Source organism: Orycteropus afer, unplaced genomic scaffold (genome assembly GCF_000298275.1).
Source record: "Orycteropus afer afer isolate SDZICR_OR568_19922 unplaced genomic scaffold, OryAfe1.0 scaffold00264, whole genome shotgun sequence".
Classification (NCBI taxonomy): domain Eukaryota; kingdom Metazoa; phylum Chordata; class Mammalia; order Tubulidentata; family Orycteropodidae; genus Orycteropus; species Orycteropus afer.
In genome coordinates, this window is record NW_006921851.1 from 284,644 (window position 1) to 303,867 (window position 19,224).

At 51.6% G+C, this 19,224-nt stretch overlaps 2 protein-coding genes across 2 annotated transcripts in view; one reads left to right on the plus strand and one right to left on the minus strand.

The window, feature by feature from the left end:
* Positions 1 to 9,089, plus strand: part of NOS3 (nitric oxide synthase 3) — a 19,909-nt gene extending 10,820 nt beyond the window's left edge. Inside the window, exons 14-26 of the mRNA XM_007950112.2 lie at positions 730 to 797; positions 1,247 to 1,363; positions 1,457 to 1,631; positions 3,359 to 3,491; positions 3,808 to 3,886; positions 3,991 to 4,178; positions 4,617 to 4,789; positions 5,152 to 5,362; positions 5,451 to 5,538; positions 6,769 to 6,890; positions 8,053 to 8,201; positions 8,487 to 8,681; positions 8,928 to 9,089. Coding sequence (XP_007948303.1) covers positions 730 to 797; positions 1,247 to 1,363; positions 1,457 to 1,631; positions 3,359 to 3,491; positions 3,808 to 3,886; positions 3,991 to 4,178; positions 4,617 to 4,789; positions 5,152 to 5,362; positions 5,451 to 5,538; positions 6,769 to 6,890; positions 8,053 to 8,201; positions 8,487 to 8,681; positions 8,928 to 9,089 — 1,860 coding nt within the window. The remainder of the gene's footprint in view (positions 1 to 729; positions 798 to 1,246; positions 1,364 to 1,456; positions 1,632 to 3,358; positions 3,492 to 3,807; positions 3,887 to 3,990; positions 4,179 to 4,616; positions 4,790 to 5,151; positions 5,363 to 5,450; positions 5,539 to 6,768; positions 6,891 to 8,052; positions 8,202 to 8,486; positions 8,682 to 8,927) is intronic.
* Positions 9,090 to 10,451: 1,362 nt separating this feature from the next.
* ATG9B (autophagy related 9B) lies at positions 10,452 to 17,700 on the minus strand. The gene is given in 14 exon segments (XM_007950115.1): positions 10,452 to 10,579; positions 10,665 to 10,788; positions 10,988 to 11,084; positions 11,254 to 11,387; positions 11,578 to 11,814; positions 12,369 to 12,548; positions 12,737 to 12,908; positions 13,010 to 13,764; positions 15,498 to 15,639; positions 16,384 to 16,545; positions 16,761 to 16,825; positions 16,993 to 17,036; positions 17,176 to 17,361; positions 17,364 to 17,700. Coding segments are annotated over 14 exon segments (2,763 nt in total).
* Positions 17,701 to 19,224: the final 1,524 nt, after the last annotated feature.

Sequence of the window (19,224 nt, forward strand, 5' to 3'; positions counted from 1 at the left end):
TTTAACTTTTACAATAACGGACTAATACAATATTTGTCCTTTTGTGATTGACTTATTTCACTCAGCATAATGTCCTCCAAGTTCATCCACATTATGCAGTGTATTGCTCAGTAAGTTTTTTAAATCCAATTCCACTTTAACAATTCCACTTCTAAGTACTACCCTACTGACATATGCAAAACAGGAAGCAAGGCTATATACACAGGAGTGTGTGATTAAGCATTATTCAGAGACCACCAGATATCCTTCAATCAGAGGGAAGTTTTATACATTATAGTACATTCAAATGATGGATACCATGGAGCCATTAGGAACCCGGGTTTGTACTCAGCTGCTAACCTAGAGGTTGGCAGTTCAAACCCACCCAGAAGCTGCACAGAAGAAAAGGTCTGGCAATCTGCTTCCATAAAGATTAGAGTCAAAAAACCCTATGGAGCAGTTACTCTGTAATACATGGAGTCAACACAAAAAGGGCCAACTTGACAGCAGTTAACAATAACATAAAGCCATTAAAAAGAAAGAGGTAAATCTTGGTATACTGACCAGGAAGAAAGTTTTTAAATGATAGGTTATTAACAAGCAAGTATATGGAGTATAGCATGGTTCCATTTTTAATTTTAAAAAACACCCAGCCCACACAGACATGTATGTAAAGACACTGAAAAGGGTCTAGAAAGTAAGTGCTTGTCAGTAGCACATACCTTGACATACTTCCTTCCCTTCATACAGAGCTTTGCAGCCGCCTTGATGGAAATGTCCAGCCCCTACAACAGTTCCCCTCGGCCAGAACAGCACAAGTGAGAGGGGATGGGAGTTTTGGGGGGCCAAGGGACAGTGGGATGTGTGGCAACACAAGAGAAAAGGAGATCTAAGGCATTCTCCCTCTGTGCCTTAGGCCATTTTCCCAATAGGCTGGAGGACAGGTGTGAGGACACCTGCCTCATCAAGACCTCAAGGCACCCAGACCTCCTGCTCTCCCTGTGACCTACCCATGCAGTCCCAGGACTCTAAGAGGAGGGTGGTCCTGAGGTCTCCTTCAGAGCAAGGGAAGCAAAGCAGACCCAGAGGCTCAAAGACCCTTAGGATGCTAGCCCCCAGCCCCAATCCCAACCCAGCTTCTGAAAGAGTGGAGCCAAACTGAGGGCAGGGCTTTTCCCACCTAGGCACAAAGCCTGACATGGTACCCCCAGCTGTGCTTGGGCCCTTCTCCAGTTCCCCAGGACATTGGTCTTTGCCCTCTTGCCAGGAGTTACAAAATGCGCTTCAACAGCGTTTCCTGCTCAGACCCCCTAGTCTCCTCCTGGCGGCGGAAAAGGAAGGAGTCCAGTAACACAGACAGTGCAGGAGCACTGGGCACCCTCAGGTTTGCTTCTGGGACAGTGCTGGGAGGGCAGGCTCCTGGGCAAATGTGGCCTGGGGTCTGGATGGGCCCTCATGACAACTCCCTGTCCTCCAGGTTCTGTGTGTTTGGGCTGGGCTCCCGGGCATATCCCCACTTCTGCGCCTTTGCACGAGCAGTGGACACACGGCTGGAGGAGCTAGGTGGAGAGCGGCTGCTACAACTGGGTCAGGGGGATGAGCTGTGCGGCCAAGAGGAAGCCTTCCGTGGTTGGGCCCAGGCTGCCTTCCAGGTGAGTCCTAGGACACCCGTCCATGACATCTGACCCTAGTTCACCCCACCAGCCCTCAATTCTGACTCCAACATAGGACACCATCACTGTTATTTAGATCCCTCTGCCTTACTGCTAAGGACTTGCAATACTGAGTCTGGAGGCTGCTCTGATTCTGTTTGCCTCCTTGGCTTCTTCTTGTTCCTTCTGAAATCCATTCTCATTTTGCCATTACAGTTAGCCCTCCTGCTCCAGTCCTGAGTTGTGAGCAGAATGGTTCTAGTAATGACAGGAGATGCCAGCCCAGCTGGAGAACAGACAGGGTGCTAGCAGGTAGAAGGCTTATTCAGGCACAGGCTGGGTCCTGTGAGTAGACACACAAAGGAGGAGGCATGATGGAGGAAGAATGACAGGATCAAGAGGGTCAGAGAGAGGTGAAGTCTGAAACTAAGGCCAGGACAAAAGTTATAGAAAGCCAGAGGAGCTGCCAAGTATAGCCTGTTAACAAGCCTGCCAGGCCTGAGCAGGGCCCAGACCGGAGGAAAGGACAGAGGGGCTGTGATTTTCTTTAAGCCTGGGCTTCCTCATGGAGCAGATATGCCTGATTTAGGGACTGTGCTTGGAGCTCATGCTCTGGTCCTGACACTGTCCTGGGCTGGGTCAGTGCCAGCCTACCAAGTTAGGACTGATGTAGAGGAGGAAGACCCTCTAGGAGGTGGGATGCAAGGGTCTGCCTGGTGGAGGTAGAGGGTTTGCTGGGGAGAAGGTCAACCTGGAGAAACAGACTAGATTGGGAGAGAATGGGAAATTGAAAGCAAAACTAAAGAATTTGTAGGAAGAGAAACCATTGGAAGCTGTGGAATGGGACAAGAAAACGAATTACCACAAGACATTTTAGGAACATTACTTTGAAGGCAGGGTGGTAATAATAGGAACAGGAAGGAAGGGAGGAGGCCAAGGAAGGAAAAGATACAAGACTTTACCAAAAAAAAGGAAAATGAACCAGGTTTAGCAATATGGGGAAGGAGTAGAGGGAGTGGCCCATGCTGGGGAGCTTGTACCTGACCAGAAATAAATAGGATACAGACCTCCCAGTACCCCACCACCCCTACAGGTCCCACACCAGCCCCTTGGGTTCAGTGCAGGGGAAGACAGACCAGCTAAAGTCTCCCTAACCACCCTGAACTCTGTGTCCCATTCCAGGAGCACCTACTATCTGCACTAAGGGCTTTACATAAAGTACCTTATTTAATATTCTTAAGAAGCCAAGGAGGCTTGAGGATGAGGACAGTGGGGCATGTGAAATACAAGTATAGGAATTAGAATTTGAACACACAGACGCATGCACGAGTGCTATTGTGACAAGCCTTGTGTTCCAGGGAAGGGGGCAGGGGACACACACAATCAACACCAGTCATATAAGTTAACTCTTCAGTGTGACAAGAATAGATATGCATAAAAGAATACCTAGGGCCCTTGGGCCCTATGGCCCATGAAGGGGCTAAAGTGCAAAGGCCCATCCTCAGCCTGTCTTTGGCCTCAGGTTCAATCTCAGTTTCCCTCCTACCACTGGGGCTCCTGATCCCATAGTCCTGTACACCCTTCCTGGGCACCTCCACCCCAGCAGCCCCACCAGGATGGAAGGAGGAGCTTTAAAAGCCAACTTGAGCTATTCCTTGCTCACGCAATACCCGATGGCATGACGTTCCAAGCCCTCACCAACATCCCCCTCCCCTCAACAATCTCAGGCCGCCTGTGAGACTTTCTGTGTGGGAGAAGATGCCAAGGTTGCCGCTCGGGACATATTCAGCCCTAAATGGAGCTGGAAGCGCCAGAGATACCGGCTGAGCACCCAAGCCAATGGCCTCCAGTTGCTTCCAGGTGAGGCTTGACTTCCTTGACCTCTGGGGTCCCCAGGACCCAAAATTCACTCACTCAGGGTACCAACCTTCCTTCTGAGGAGTGGCTGGTGGGTTTGAACCGCCAGCCATCTGGTTAGCAGGCAAGTGTCTTAGCCACTATGCTACCAGAGCTCCCGAGGAGGGTTGGGCAATCCTACTTCTGTAGTGATAACTGCCTCGGAAACCCAAGGAGGGGTCGCTATGAGTCGGGGCCGACTCGACGGCACATAACAACAACAACAGGGTACCAAGCTAAATGGGTCAGTCCGTCTCCTCTGCCTTCTACCCTACCCCAGGCCTGATCCATGTGCATAGGCGGAAAATGTTCCAAGCTACAGTCCTTTCAGTAGAAAACCTGCAAAGCACCAAGTCCACGTAAGCAAGACTGCTTACCCCAACCCTCCCCAGCTGCCTCTGCCCCTTCTCTCCCCACATACCCTCTCCTTGCCCCTTGTAACCTGCCCCTCTCCGATCCCCAGCCGGGCCACCATCCTTGTGCGCCTAGACACTGGAGGGCAGCAAGGGCTGCAGTACCAGCCAGGAGACCACATCGGCATCTGCCCACCCAACCGGCCTGGCCTTGTGGAGGCACTGCTGAGCCGTGTGGAGGACCCACCACCACCCACTGAGCCAATTACAGTGGAGCAGCTAGAGAAGGGCAGCCCTGGTGAGGGGCGCCCAACTGCCACAGCAGTATGCTTCTGGCCTATCCCAGCTGCCTGTTAACCCCATGGCCCCCAGGGCTCCCAAGCTGGCAGAGGGCTGCAGACATGGGCACAGAGCTGGCATTGTCTACCTTCAGCCAAGGTGGCCTGCTTCCTTTCTTAGAACCACCTCCCCCCTTCAGCCCACCTATACGCACACACGCACATTCAAAACCCTGTTGTCTCACCTCTGGGCTCCTCCTGAAAGTGCCCCTGGCAGCCTAGCCACACCAAGCCTGCCCAGACAAACCCATCATCCACCAAAGTTCAGGACAAGTTCTCTAGTAAATACCACATAGCCACAGTCAACCCTAGTTACTCCCCAAGAAGTGGTCCTCAGCCCAGATAATCCAGTTCTGGCTTGGCTTTTTCCTCAGAGCTCCCTGTTAATACCTCCCCAGGTGGCCCACCGCCCGGCTGGGTGCAGGACCCCAGACTTCCCCCATGCACATTGCACCAGGCTCTGACCTTCTTCCTGGACATCACATCCCCACCCAGCCCTCGACTCCTTCGACTGCTCAGCAGCCTAGCTGAAGAGTCCAGTGAACAGCAGGAGTTGGAGACCCTCAGCCAGGTTGGGGGCTGGGGGGGGGCGGATGGCGGAGAACAGACTCCAGTGGAGGTGGGGCGAGTGAGGTAGACTAGCTGCAGGGGAGGGAACCCAGTGGGAAGAAGCAACCAAGCAAGCCTCAATCTTGACTATCTTCCCCTGGCAAACTTCAGGCTGATGCTTCAAGATTCATGTTTGAGAGTTACTAACTCCTCTTTGGATTCTCAAAGTTTTAAAGAACCTAGCACAGTCAATGTGCTTGAGAAGCACATTTTGGCCTAAACTGAGGAAAAACCTTATGGAGGATCAGCTGAGAGGAGTGATACAGAGAAGTAAATAGGAAGGGCTATAAGGGTTATAAGCTCATTTCACCCTCCCCCCTGCAGGACCCCCGGCGCTATGAGGAGTGGAAGTGGTTCCGATGCCCCACGCTACTGGAAGTGCTGGAGCAGTTTCCATCGGTAGCATTGCCTGCCCCCCTGCTCCTCACCCAGCTGCCTCTGCTTCAGCCACGGTACTACTCAGTCAGCTCAGCACCCAGTGCCCACCCAGGAGAGATACACCTTACAGTAGCTGTGCTGGCATATAGGACCCAGGGTGAGGCTGAGGAGGGGCAGGGCCAAAGCCACAGCAGTGACCCTGGAAGTGGCTCCTCACTGGCCCTTTCTTCTTCCTAACCCCACAGATGGGCTGGGCCCACTGCACTATGGAGTCTGCTCCACGTGGCTGAGCCAACTCAAAGCTGGAGACCCTGTGGCCTGTTTCATCAGGGGGTAAGGGGGCACTGCTAGGGCAGAGAGGAAGGAGAGAAGGGAAGGAGCAGCAAGAAGAGAAAGTTTGTCTGTCTAAGCAGGGACTGGAAAAAGCGCCCCAGATGGCCAGGGACAAATGGAGGAATCAGTGGTGGGTGTGCAGAGGGTGAGGTGGTAACTTTGGTAGATGTGTTATCAAAAGAAGGGAGGACTTACTTAACATGGCAAGGACAGGACACCTGACTAGTCCTGGGCCTCCAGAATGATCTGGGCCCCCTCACTAATTTGGACTAATTTGCTCTGAAACTACAGCTCCCAAAGAGTTGAGTCAGTTCCGACTCAAAGCAACCCCTCCTTGGATTCCCAAGGTGGCATCTCTACAAAGTAGATTGTCCAATCTTCCTTCCAAGGAGTGGGTGGTGGGTTTGAACCACCAGCCTTCTGGTTAGCAGTCAAATGCCTTAGGTATTATGCTACCAGAGCTCCCCCAAAGAGACAGAGCTGGGATAAACCAGAAGGCCCTGTTGCTTTTTGAAAATGTCATCTCAGTGTCCTTGGAGTCAGTCTGATGTTGGGAGGCATGGCACTCAGGGACTGTGGTACACAAGTCCCGACTTTATCCAGAGAAATGGGATGAGGATAAAAGCCATCTTTGCCCATAGTATCACTGAGGCTCAAAGAAAGTGAGGGATCTCAGGATGCCCTTCCTTTGTGCACTGTACTGTGCTCAGAAGTCTTGCTCCATCCAGCTGCCAGGAAGCTGAAAGTCTTGGAAGAACTAAGAATTCCCAGGATGATGCCAATTAGGCCTGGTGGCCCAAACCTACCCATGAGTCTAAATTACACCTACCAACAAACTAAATACAAACCAAATATCAACATTAAAGTTATTATTTAAAATAAACACACTCAGTGGACCCATTATGAACCAGAACTCTGTCCTCCCTTTCTCCATAGTTCCTAAAACTCCTCATCTCAGACATCAAAATATTCTTCAATCCAAAGTTAAACTATATTTCTTTTGGCCCAATCTCTGGAAACCACAGACTCAGGGTGTTCCTACCTGCCAGTACAGTTCTTTTAATGAACACTTGCATAGTGCTTATTGTGGGCCAGATGCTATTCTAAGCAATTTTACACTATTAACTCACTTATCAGTTGAAGCTCTCACTCTCAGGCTGACCCTGCTGCTTTTGACAACAGGGGAGTTGGGGAAGCCAAGGGAGCCTGACAGAAGGTCTTTCTGGCCAGGGCTCCTTCCTTCCGGCTGCCACCTGATCCCAGCTTGCCCTGCATCCTCGTGGGACCTGGCACAGGCATTGCTCCTTTCCGGGGCTTCTGGCAGGAAAGGCTGCACGACATTGAAAGCAAAGGTGAGGCTGGAAGCCAAAGGATTAGAAGGCCAATGGAGTTTCACAATCTAGGGGCAAGTGGGTGGAACTGGAATGCAGGAACCAGGTCTGAAAAGGAGGACTACAACCTAGGGCTACAAACATGAAGCTTATAAGACCAAAGGCGGAATGCGTAAGTAGAGGCAAGGATTCTGTTGGTCAGGTTTCCAGGTACCTGACACATAGTGGGTGTTGAAACCGATTAAGGATGCGTAGTGCCTAAGGCATTTGCCTGCTAACCAGAAGGCTGGTGGGTTTGAACCACCAGCCACTCCTCGGAAGGAAGATTGGGCAATCTACCTCCGCAGTGATACCACCTCGGAAACCCAAGGAGGAGTCACTACGAGTCGGATCTGACTCAACGGCAGTGAATTTGATTTGGTTTGGAAGGACAAACAGGAATTGAAGTCTAGAAGGAAGGGGCAAAGCTGGGACTAAAAGACAGAAAAAATGCCCCAAATAGATTCTGGACTCTGCCAGAGCTTACCTAGGTGTGTCCAAGACCTAAGGAAGGTGATCAGGTTGGAGTTGGAGTGCCCAAGATAGTATATCAAGAGACAGGAGATGTAACTGAGAATATGGGGCTGGAGATGGGAAAGGGCTGGAGAGAGTTCTAGGGGTGCAACATTAGACAAAGTAAACCCAAATCCACTGCCATCGTGTCAATTCCGACTCATAGGGACCCCCATAGGGGGCAAACCTTTTTAAGATTTAAGGCTGTAAATTTTTACAGACGCAGACTGCCTCATTTCTTTTCCACAGAGCAGCTGGTAGATTCAAACCAGCAACCTTTTAGTTAGCAGCTGAATGCCTTTCCACAGCGCCACCAGAGCTCCTTTAGACAAAGTAAAGGGTGTGAAATTATAGGCCAGAAGCCCCGACTTCTAGCACAGCTGGGCCACTGGCCATTCCACCTGAGGCACGTCACCAACCTTCTTTGAGCCATGGTCAAACTGTCAATCAGAAATAAGGCAGGATCGCTATGAAAACATTCTGAACTCTTCTAGAAAAATCCTTTTCAATGATTGCTTCAGCCTGAAAGGTTTGGGCTGTCAGCCCTGGGCCCACATAGTCAGAAGGGGTAGGAGTACCTGGGCTACGCCCCAGGGAAGGGTGCAGTGGTGAGCCCCAGTGCTATTTACAGGGCTGCAACCCGCCCCCATGACCTTGGTCTTTGGCTGCCGATGCTCCCAACTCGACCACCTCTACCGTGAGGAGGTGCAAGACGCCCAACAGCGCGGGGTGTTTGGCCGAGTTCTCACCGCCTTCTCCCGGGAACCCGACAGCCCCAAGGTGCGGACCCTGAGGACTCAGTGATAACCTGAGTGAAGACAGGGATAACCTGAATGAAAGGGGAAAAACCAAGGCCGACCTGAGCTCAGATCAGGAGCCCAGTCCCTTCACCCAGCCCCTCAGCCCCCACCCTCCATCAGACAGCACCCTTAACCCTAGAGGCCCCTTAGGCTCTCCCACTCCTGCATTAAAGACGCGCCCAGTGTTTGGTTCCACCTCTCCCGAGACTTTTCATATCCGGGGCTGTCCCCTAGGCTCCACCATCCCTAACCCCACCTCCCTCAGACTTACGTGCAAGACCTCCTGAGGACTGAGCTGGCCTCCGAGGTGCACCGCGTGCTGTGCCTCGAGCTGGGCCACATGTTCGTTTGCGGTGATGTCACCATGGCGACCAACGTCCTGCAAACAGTGCAACGCATCCTGGCAGTGGAGGGCGACATGGAGTTGGAAGAGGCCGGCGACGTCATCGGCGTACTGCGTGTGCGAAAGGGCGAGGCCTGAGCACAGGAAGAGGGGGAAGGGGACGGGAGAGGGAAGAGGGGACGGGGATGGGGGAGGGGACGGGGAAGGGGAGGGGATAGGGGAGGGACGCGATGGGGGTAATACGGGTGAGGGCGGGGTCCGGGTCCAGGTCGAGGAGGGAGCGGAGCCCAAGCGCCCCCCCCCCCACCTGAGTCCTGCTCAGATCTCAGACTGCTTCTGAGCCAGGGCCCTCCTTCCCTGCAGGATCAGCAACGCTACCACGAGGACATTTTCGGGCTCACCCTGCGCACTCAGGAAGTGACAAGCCGCATTCGTACTCAGAGCTTTTCCTTGCAGGAGCGGCAGCTGCGGGGTGCAGTACCCTGGGCTTTCGACCTGCCAGGCCCAGACACCCCTGGCACCTGAAAGCCCTTTTTCTTTCTACTTCAGTTCCGGGGAGAATCTAGCCATCTTTCCCTCCCTTCATGTGGTGCTTGTCCACGTCTGTCTGTCCAAAGTCTGCCGGAGAATCAATCTCATTCCTGGGAACAGGGCAAAATGTCTCCTATCTTCAGGCCCATTTCCCTAACTGGGGTTGGACTAAATCTGGAAGGCCCTTTCCAGCAGTAATATTCCAGAATCTACTATTACCTCCTTTGTACTGTTTTTAGATTACGTTTAGATTCCCCTTACCTCTCTTCAGGAGGTAAACCTAATCGCTGAATCATTTAAATATTTATTATTAAATATTTACCATAAGAGATTGTGTCAAGGGTTAGTGAGTGATGCTAAGATATCTAATAACATTCTAATAACTTCACAGTCAAATACAACTATAGAATGGAAAGCTTTGCCTTTTAACTTGGAGTACCTTTGTACAGGTGTGGGGTAGCAGTTATTTGACAGGATTCCACCCCTACTTACCAAGGAAAAGCCTACACTCTCCACATTGACCCAGTTTTCTAGAAAACACTGCTTCAGGAAGCTCTGCTCCCTTTTTTCTCCATTAAGGATTGAGGAAGCAGGTAGGACTTGGGGTGGGTGTGCCAGAAGACCACAGTCACAAAGACATAAACACAGCTATAAACAATCTTTACTGCTGATTTCATACAAGATGATGAACCCCACCCACTTCCTAAGACATCACACAGAACTGCAAAACATTAGGCCTCTGGAGTCATCCCATTCATAGTCTCCACCCCACCCCACCCACCACCTTCACTATAAGTCCATGAGGACCTAAAGGAGAGCTAAAGCCTCATTGTTTCCCTGACATTAGTTTGGCCTCCACCTTGGCCCCTGCCTGCCCTCCTCTTTGAGGAAATTTTAACCAGTTGGGGGCCTCCCCTCATCCCACCCTCCCAATGTGGGGACCATCTCTAAACTTGTTTCCAGATGCCTTTAGCATCTTCTCTCCCACGCTCCACTGGTCTCAGGGGTGAGTTCCTCATTGACTGCCAGGTCCTGCCCAAAAAAGGCATCCCTGGGTCTGTAATCTGGGGGATGGCAGATCTCTGAAAAGAGCTCAGTGTGTCCTCCATTCCACTCCTTCCAATTTCCTGCACCTGGAGAAGCTAGGCGCCTGTGGGAGGAGAAAGCTCTTGGCAAGCAATCTGGGGGTCTAGATTCCAGAGATTGCCATCCCATCACCCCAAATTCCCATCACTATTCCAATCCCTCCAAGCCTGGCTCCACCCAATTTCCTACTCATTCCTTTCTCCCTCCTCAATATTTAATTTTCCCCCTCTCCATCCCAAATCAAACCATACTGACACTTGAGGCAGTTTCTCAGTCAGTACTAGGATTCTGACAAGGCTCCTGCTGGATTTCTGTGGTCTCCTGAAATTCTCCAGGAAACAGATTCTGGGTCCTCTGCACTCTCCACTGCTGTCTGGGGCTGGAGACAGGACTGGAGCCTGGTAAGAAATCCATCAGGTGGGCAATGCCCTTGATGCCCAGTGTCCACCCAATGTCTGTTCCCTGGGTACCCCAACTCCTCACCATCACTTGACCAGGATGGCTTCTCCTCATCAGGTGAGAGTGGATGTGAGGAGCTAGACCAGGGTCTTGACAATGAAGAGGCTGAAGCCTCTCCCCACAGTTCCCGCTGCTGCTGATGATGAAGCTAGATGTAAGGGAAGAGGAATGAGGGACAACTCCTGCCCTGAATACAATGTTAAACCCCTAAGCCAAGTAGAGGGTTTTTAAATCCTCTCTGCCAGTTTCTGTTAAATATTTCCTTAGATTCTAGCCCTCTCCCCAGTCTTCATGTTGTTCACCTCCTTTCTCCCCCACCTTTCTCTTTTCTGCACCCCTCCACTCACCTGATGCAGATAGATGGCATGGAGACTCATCTCAGCAGAAGCAAGCTCTGGGAGCTGTGCCAATTTCTGGCCCCCAGTGCCTCCTGGGGACATACAGCTGGAGCACAGAGTGCCATAGATCAAAAAGACATAGCCCTTTCATCACTAAACCCCATGGCAAGGGCCAGACTTGACCTCCCCTTCCCAATCTCCCCACAATGCCTCATCTCCTTCCGTATGGAGGAGCAGTTCCACAACCCACACTGCCTTATGTTTCAGGCCACCACCTGGGGTCCTGGGCAATCCGGGATATGGAGGTCAGGAGGCTGGCTGTGGCTGCAGCTGGGCAAGGGGCTGTGGGGCTCAGATCCCTTGAGGGCAGGAGTGGGTGCACCAAGAGGTTGGCCAGGAAGGCCTCTGGCTAGAAGCAAAAGAAGAAAAGCAGAAGAGAGAGTCAGAAGAGAGGGCAAAAAGGGAGGGAGGAGGTCTAAAGAAAGCAAGAGAATAGGCTGGTTTGGGCCAGTGTTGCAGGCTAGTATAAATGGTGAGGCAAGAGAAGAAAAGAGAGGTGAGGGGTTAGGAGGTGGCAGGGGAGTAGGCCTAGGACTCACTAGAGATGAAGTAGAGTCGCTGAGCTGCCCAGGGGTAAGGGGGCTGCGGACTGAGGCTGTGCCCCATCTGGCTGCATCTTGTTGAACTAGGCCCCGAAGATGACACAGAAACTTAGAGCTGTGCCCTGAAGGGCGCCATTGTGGATGTGCCAGGGAGAATCTCATCAAAGAGAGCTCTGTCTTTCCATCTTCTGCACGCTGACCCAGTGAGGCCTCTGTTTGTCCTGCTGAGAGCCACTGACAGCAAGAACAGTCCTTCAGGTGCTGTTGACACCGCTTTATAGCTACAATGGGAACATTAAGGGGCAGGCAGGACAGGAAACACTATCCAAGAAACTGAGGCCAAGATGGAGCCTAGCTCAAGTTCATCCAAAAGTACAGCAGCAGGGCAGGGCCTGGGTCTGAATCCAATACAGGGATACAGCACAGACTTTACGGGTTGTAGGCCTGTACATATGCAGTCCCCCAGCAGACTCTGGCTTCCTTGGTAGGGAAGCCATCTTTACTCCACCCCACCCACTGACCAGCCGTTTCTCCACCACTCTGGTGGTATTAGCTATTACACCAGGAACCTGAAAAGTGCTCTACATACATCATCTCATTTAACCCTCCCAACAGCTCTGGATATTGGTTACTACCAATGTCTTCATCTCACATCTTATAGATGAGGAAAAGAAGACCCAGGAAGTGGAATGACTTGCTCAAGGTCACAAGCGGCAAGTGAGGAGCTAGGATGCAAACGCCTAGTTGACCTTAATTAACACTACTGTAAGCCAGAAAAGAGCTCTAACCTGAGGGTGGCCATGGCGCTTAATGTCCATAAGGGCAAAGGAACAAATGTCCCCAACTCCGGCCACATCCACAGTGAAATGATGAAAAAAATCAATAATCTCCAGGGCACGAGGACGAAGCCAGAAGAACAGAAACAGAGGGGTGAGCAGAGGAGAAAGGAGCTCCTCCAGGAGGGAGATCTGGGGAACAGAGAGAAAAAGGCTGAGGAGGAGTTGCTAAGGAGGGCCCACACCAATAATTAAGACCAAGAGACCCCCCAGGGGCACTCGCCAGGTCAGGAAACCTCCCACCCAGTCACCCTCTAGGCCCAAAGTGGCCTTTGCCTTAGGTGCAGCCCCTTCTGGGCCCTCCCCACTCCCACCCTCACCGCCCGATACTGCAGCAGTTGTGCCATCTGCCGGTAGGCGCCGACGTTGCGGACAGGACCTGTCTTGCCCGCAGGGCCAGGCTCTTCTGGGAGGTAATGCATGTGAGCCAGAGCTGTCTGGAGGAGGAGAGCCGCAGAGCGGCCCTGTAACTGCTTCTCGGGAAGGAAAGACCTGGAGGCGAGATGGGGTGAAGAAAGGGCCCGCTGTTAGAAGGACTTGTGAATAGCATCCAGAAGCTGGCAGGAATCGGGCTCCTGGGCCTCCCGTCGCACCTGGCCACAGTGGCCGTCACACCGAGCGCGGTCATGGCGGTGAGCACGTGCTGCACGGTGAGTACGTCTTCGTCGTAAACTGTTAGCACAAGAAGCGCGGCGAAGAGCGCGCCCGCATAGAAGACGAGCTGGCGCGCCAGCAGCTCAAGAAGAGGCGCGGGCGGCGCGGCGGCGCGCAGGAAGGCGGTGGCTGGGCGGTAGGCGCGGGCCAGGCGCGCACGCAGCTCGTGTGGCAGTTCATTGAAGTGACGCAGTTGCAGACGCGCCAGCCGCGACCAACCGCGGGTCCCGAGCGTACCCGGCTCTCGCCGCAGCAGCTCGGCGTGGCTGTAGAAAGCGTACAGCACCTGCCAGGCCAGCACCAGCGGGCTCAGCGCTAGGTTGGCTGCAGCTAGCAGCAGCGTTGCGCGGCCCAGGCGCGCGGCCAGAACGCCACGCAGCTCTCTGCGTTTATAGGCCTCAGGCAGCTCCCAGCCGCCTCGGAAGAGCGAGAAGGGACCACGGAAGAGGAGTAAGTCGATGTTGAGCGCCAGGCCGCGGCTGAGGAAGGCCATGTCCCCTCCGCAGGGCAGCGGGCAGCGGGCAGGCAGCAGGCCCTTATTGGCCAGGGCCACCTGGTAGTTGGCGTAGCGCAGGATGCGATGATGGACATCTAGTTCTGTCAAAGGCCGCGGCTGCACACACAGCCCACCACTCCTCTGCAGCGACAGAAGGCGGGACTGCACCTCTGCCCATGGCATGGAGCTGAGCTCCTCCTGAAGAGAGGGAAGTGGTGAGCACCAGCCACCCTCAGAATCCTCTGCCAGTGATACCCAAATTCAGTTCCCCCAAAAGGGCTTCTAAAATGTGCCACAAACTCACCATGACCAAAACTACACTCCTCCCCTCTCCCACCTTCCACAGTCCCAGCTTCACTCAGACATGAAAACTTTCACCTTTCTTCCCTCTCTTGACTCCCTCAATCCTGTATCCAGTCCTCACTAACAAAGCACTTCCTATTTCTTTTCATACTCTGTTGAACCACTCTGTTCTCATAGTCCCTGCTACTCATGTGGCCATCAGTAGTGTGTTTCCTGGTGATACCTCACTAGTTAGCTCTTCAAGCGTATAGTCTGGCTTATCAATTGCATTGTGAAATCCTTAAGAACAAGTTTTTCTGATCCCCCTCAGTCAACACATAGAAGACATAGAATGCTGGCAGCTAATAGGGACATCTCTCCTTGCCCATTTCTCATATACCTGCCAACTCTTGTCCAGAATCCTCACCACTTTTTGCCTCAGCTTGCTTTGAGACCCCAGCCCTGTCCTACTTCAGATCCCGTTGCACTCCATCACCAGATTTACGTTCCTAAAATACTGGCAGTGTCCGTGCCTCAGAGGCTGTTAAAGTTCATTTGGAGGGCTACAACCTCATTTTAGCCCCATTTCACCCAGCTTCCCTAGTCCAGGTTAGTCAAGTCCCTCCAGGGCAGCCTTTCCAGTTCATCCCAATGTGTCCCCTTCCCCTGGAAAGAGTAGGGAAAGAAGGAAAAGAAGGGAGAAGGCAAAAGAGAAGGGTTAGCAGTGGTCAAAGCCTGTTCTCCCATGCCTCTACTTCCCTGGCTCTCCCTACGTCTGTCTGCTCTATGCTTTAGGCTCCCTGACTCAAAAGAGCCTTCAAAAACCTTTCTCCTTTATTAGAAGAGGTGTACAGAAGATTCTGGACTTCTGAGGGGGAACAGGGAAGCTTGTTGCAGAAGATAGCCTCTGAGCTATTGCCTTAAAGAAAGTATTTAAGTACAGAGCATAAAGGAACACGAAAGGAAAGAAAGGCCAAAACATGACCAGAAAACTGTGAAAAGGCCAACCTCATGGCTTACTGAAATAGGAGGTAAGACTAGAAGACAGGTGTTAGTCACCTGATAGAGGGCCTTGAATGCCAGACTAAGGGTTTGAACTTTATCTTGGGGTCTCAGGGGGCCACTGAACATCCAAGTGGAGGGGCAGGGGCCCAAGGGCCAGAGCAGTGTTAGGAAGACTGAGCAGAGGGTTAGTTGATGTTCTGTGCAGGGAGTACTTCCAGAAAGAATGCTCAGTTGCAGCTAGTGCCTCAGTCTCCTCTGCTGCCCATAGATGTTCACTGATTTTCTCTATCTTCCTGCACCAGGGCTTGGAATGCCCTCCTCTCCTTGCCTGTTCTTCCAAGCCCACTCAAAAGCCAGATAATCCTATTTCCACTAAACACTTATTGTTTCTACCACAAACACGAGACTATAAATCATCTTATGTAAATAAACTAAGCTCCATTAGGGTAAGAACCTATTATGCAAGTTATGCTCCCCATCACCTAGCATTATTCTGGACCTAGGATAGGTGTCAATAAGGCCTAACCCTTTCTGCTCTTTCCAATTGGTCCCTCCATATGTACAGCCCTCACTCCTTCCCCTGACTCAACACTCTGTCATGGCACCCTTCCATCCTTCCACTCAGGCACACCCACTCAGCTCACCGGGGAAATGTGCAGAGCCTCCCTGTAAAATACTTGGATGTCCCAATAGCTGAAAAGGTTCCAGACTGAGCAAAGCAGCTGGAACAGCCAGAAGCCCACAGCCAGGACCAGTAGGAAGACCAGGAGTGGGCTGGAATGGATCCTGTATGGGGTTAGACAGATAGTGAGGAAAAAGGTGGGAGCCCAATAGTAATGGAAAACAGTCAGGGGGCACAGGGATGCACCTAGACCAGTAATTCTCAAAATGTGGTCCAGGGACACCTGGGGTGTCTGCAAGATCCTTACAAGGATCTCAAAAGTCAAAACTATTCACATAACACTAAGGTGTTTTGTGCATTTTTCATTCTTATTCTCTCATGAATGTACTGTAGAGTTTTCCAGACGCTTCATGACATTGAACATGTCATCACACAGACAGCCAATGGAATATGTGCTTATACGTGCTTATGTTTTAAAAAATGTTCTTGGCTTTAATATCTAAAAGGGTAAATACAAGGAGCCCTGGTGATACAATGGTTAAGTGCTTGGCTGCTAACCAAAATGTCAGCAGTTCAAACCCACAAGTGGTTCCACAGGAGAAAAATCCTGGTGATCTGCTCTCATAAAGATTACAGCCTGAGAAACCTGTGTGGCCATTCTACTCTGTCATATAGGGTCACTATGAGTCAGAATTGACTTGACAGCACACAACAACAAATGCAGGATAAATATAAGTAGATTTTACCCTCATAAACAAAAGCTTGTATCAATCAAATTTAAGTATATAAAGACATCCTGAGATGAAAGTTTGAGGACTACTGATCTAGGTCAAGGGGCAAAAGGAGTGGGGGCTCTTGTCTATTCCTCTCCCCAGCATGGCTGTCCTGCCCCCCAGGATGTCACTCACCGCTCAGCACACTGGGCCGAGGATAGGATGGCATCTGACAAGGTCACTTTGCTGTGGAGCAGCCCAGATCTAGTATGGTTATTTGGTTGATTGGCAAAGAGAATGTTGTAATCCACACAGCAAAGGAGGAAGGTTGTGAAGGTGACAATGAAAACAAATTGTCTAGGGGATACAGGGATGAGGCAGTGATGAAGTCTGATGGCCAGGCAAGCTGCTGGTCCCAGCCCCAGACAAGCCTGGAGTCATCCTCCCCACTCGGCTAGACACTGGGCTGCTCAGAAAATCATCAGGTGCATTAGAAGTAGGTGCCATTAAGGAAGCAAGATGATAGGAGGGCCCCAGAGGACAGAGTTTGGTGTCCAGGATAAGCATCTTACCCCAGCTGGAAGACATCATCCAGCAGGATACAGGCAAAGCCATTTCGCTGGTGATAGCTGTAGATGTGTCAGGTTCATCAAGGAATAAGCAAAATGGGCCTTTCCTGAAGACACCACCCCCTCAATACTCCCCAGCAAGCCCCCTAGACCCACTCACAACCTCTGAGTCTCCCTGCCAAGAGTGATGCTGGTCCAAAAGAGGCTTTTTGCCTGTCCTGGGTCCAAAGGATATCTTGGTAAAGAAGCTGTCCAGGTTCTGGATGTGATGCCAGGAGCCTAGGCACAGGGGAGAGCACTGGAATGTGGCACTCTCAACTGAGTGTTCAGTTTTCCTCTCCCCCTACTAGTTGCCAGAGGACCAGCCTGGTTTAGGTAAGCCAATAAGCCCCACACCCCCACTCACATACACACTTACCCCGGAGCCCTTCAGGTACATGAAGCAGGGGTTGCTGCTCCTCCCCGTGGAGGGGTGAATCTTGGGACCCGTCAGGTTCACAATCCTCCAGTCTTTCATAATCCTGCTCTGGGACCAGAGGGCCTATCCGAAGCCCAGGAGGTTCCTGGGGGCATCGGCATGAGGGAGGGGGAGTCACCGAAGCCGGGGGGGAGTGGAGTGGGATCCCCACGTGGGGGAAGCAGACATCGTGGGCTTTGCCCGTACTGGGGAAGAGATGGCACAGTGGCAAGGCTGAAAAGCCCCTGACACCTGCAGCACTGGGTCGGTGGGGGCCAAGGCCAGAGGGAGAAATGAGGAGGGGAAGCTTCTTGTATGAGGAACAGGGGACGGAGAGAAGACGGAAATCCTCCCTCCCCCAAGTCCCCAACACGAAGTAGGAGGAGGTGGCAGCATGGGAAGAAGGGGCACTGATCCAGGCCCCAGGTCTCCCCATTGTCCCAACCACTCCCAGTCCCCCACCCCCCACCCCATTCGGCTCACCATCAGGCTGGCAGCTTTTCTGGAAAGGTTGGAAGGATGGGAGCTGCTCCTGTTTCCACAGAGGTCTGGGAAGCTGAGCAGGGACTTCAGACAGCAACAAGGATAATAACAACACCACTAGGTGACTCAGTGGGGCAGGCCCAAGGCATTCCACTCACACCCCTTCCAGGGCCATCTGCTGCCAAGCCTCAGGGCCCTGGGCCTCCCCAGCTAGGTGGGCTTGGTTCTTTAGCATGTGCCTGGGTGTGGTATCTTTTGAAGTGGCAGGAGCTGAATAAGCACATTGAGAAAGAGGAGATGCCTATTGTCTTCACCTTCAAACCTTGAGCAATGGCAGAATAACAAAGGAGAAAAGTAAAAATCCTAAAATTATAGAACTATGGGGGGGGTCAAAATGTTAAATCTTTGGTTTTAAAAATCTCAGCCTTCCCCCACTGTGATCAACAGAGATAAGCAGCCAGATTGGGGAAAACTGAGAGGAAGGACATGAAGAAAGGATAGGAGACTATCTTGGATTTGAGAAGTGGTTTTCGTAGCTTAAAGTAGAAAAGTGAGGTTCCTTTGAAGTTCTATTGTGTTTACTTTTTTTACCTTCTTAACCTTTGACCTTCCCTCCCTTAAGCCCTGATCAGTTTCTGGGGGCCCCTGCATGGCAGCAGTGCTGACCAAGAGACAACAACTAGAGGTCCAGAATTTGGAAGGATAACTTGGATACCCAGAGTTGAGTTCCTTGTTGCCACCTCAACAAGAAGGAGGAAGTTCAGGCAGCTAGTCTGGTGGCTTGCCCAACGCCATTCTTGAGGCCCTGAGTCACCAGGCTTCCTACTGATGTCCATTCCTGAGGTATTGGCTCATCACCCAGGTGTCAGGGCCTTCAAGGCTGTCTTAGAAACCGGTATCCGTGAAATAGAGGAACACAGTACTTCCCAGATCAGACACTGGAGGACTGTAGAGGAAATGGGAGTTGCCCCCCAACACACACACGCACAAAACTCACTGCCATCAAGTCAATTCCAACTCATAGTGACCCCCTTTGGGTTTGTGAGGCAGTAAATCTTTAGGAAGTAGATTGCCCAGTCTTCTTTTTGCAGAGTGGTCAGTGGGTTTGTCCACTCACTCACAAAACTTGAGTATAGATTTACCTATTTTCTCTTTCTATGACTCCATCCTATGAGGGAGATTGGCCTAGTATCTCAAGATATGCATAGCTTTAGCACTGAGGTGGAACAGAGCTGAGAATAAGACCTACTTCTTCTACAGTAGGTATTCTAGTATCTAAAATGGAATCCTATATTGTAGAAGGAATAGGAAATTCCCTCAATCTTCCAGAGTCCCATGTCTAGATAGGTTACACGGAGAGTTTGTCTGCTCTCACCCCACCTAACTTACCTCGATATTCCTTATACTCACATTCTGATCCTTCCCGTGCATCCTGAGCTTCCCAGTCCAACCCCAAATTAGTCCTGGCACATTTTCCTACTCAGTTCCACCAGATTCATAGAATGATAGCCATCTTACCACTCATCT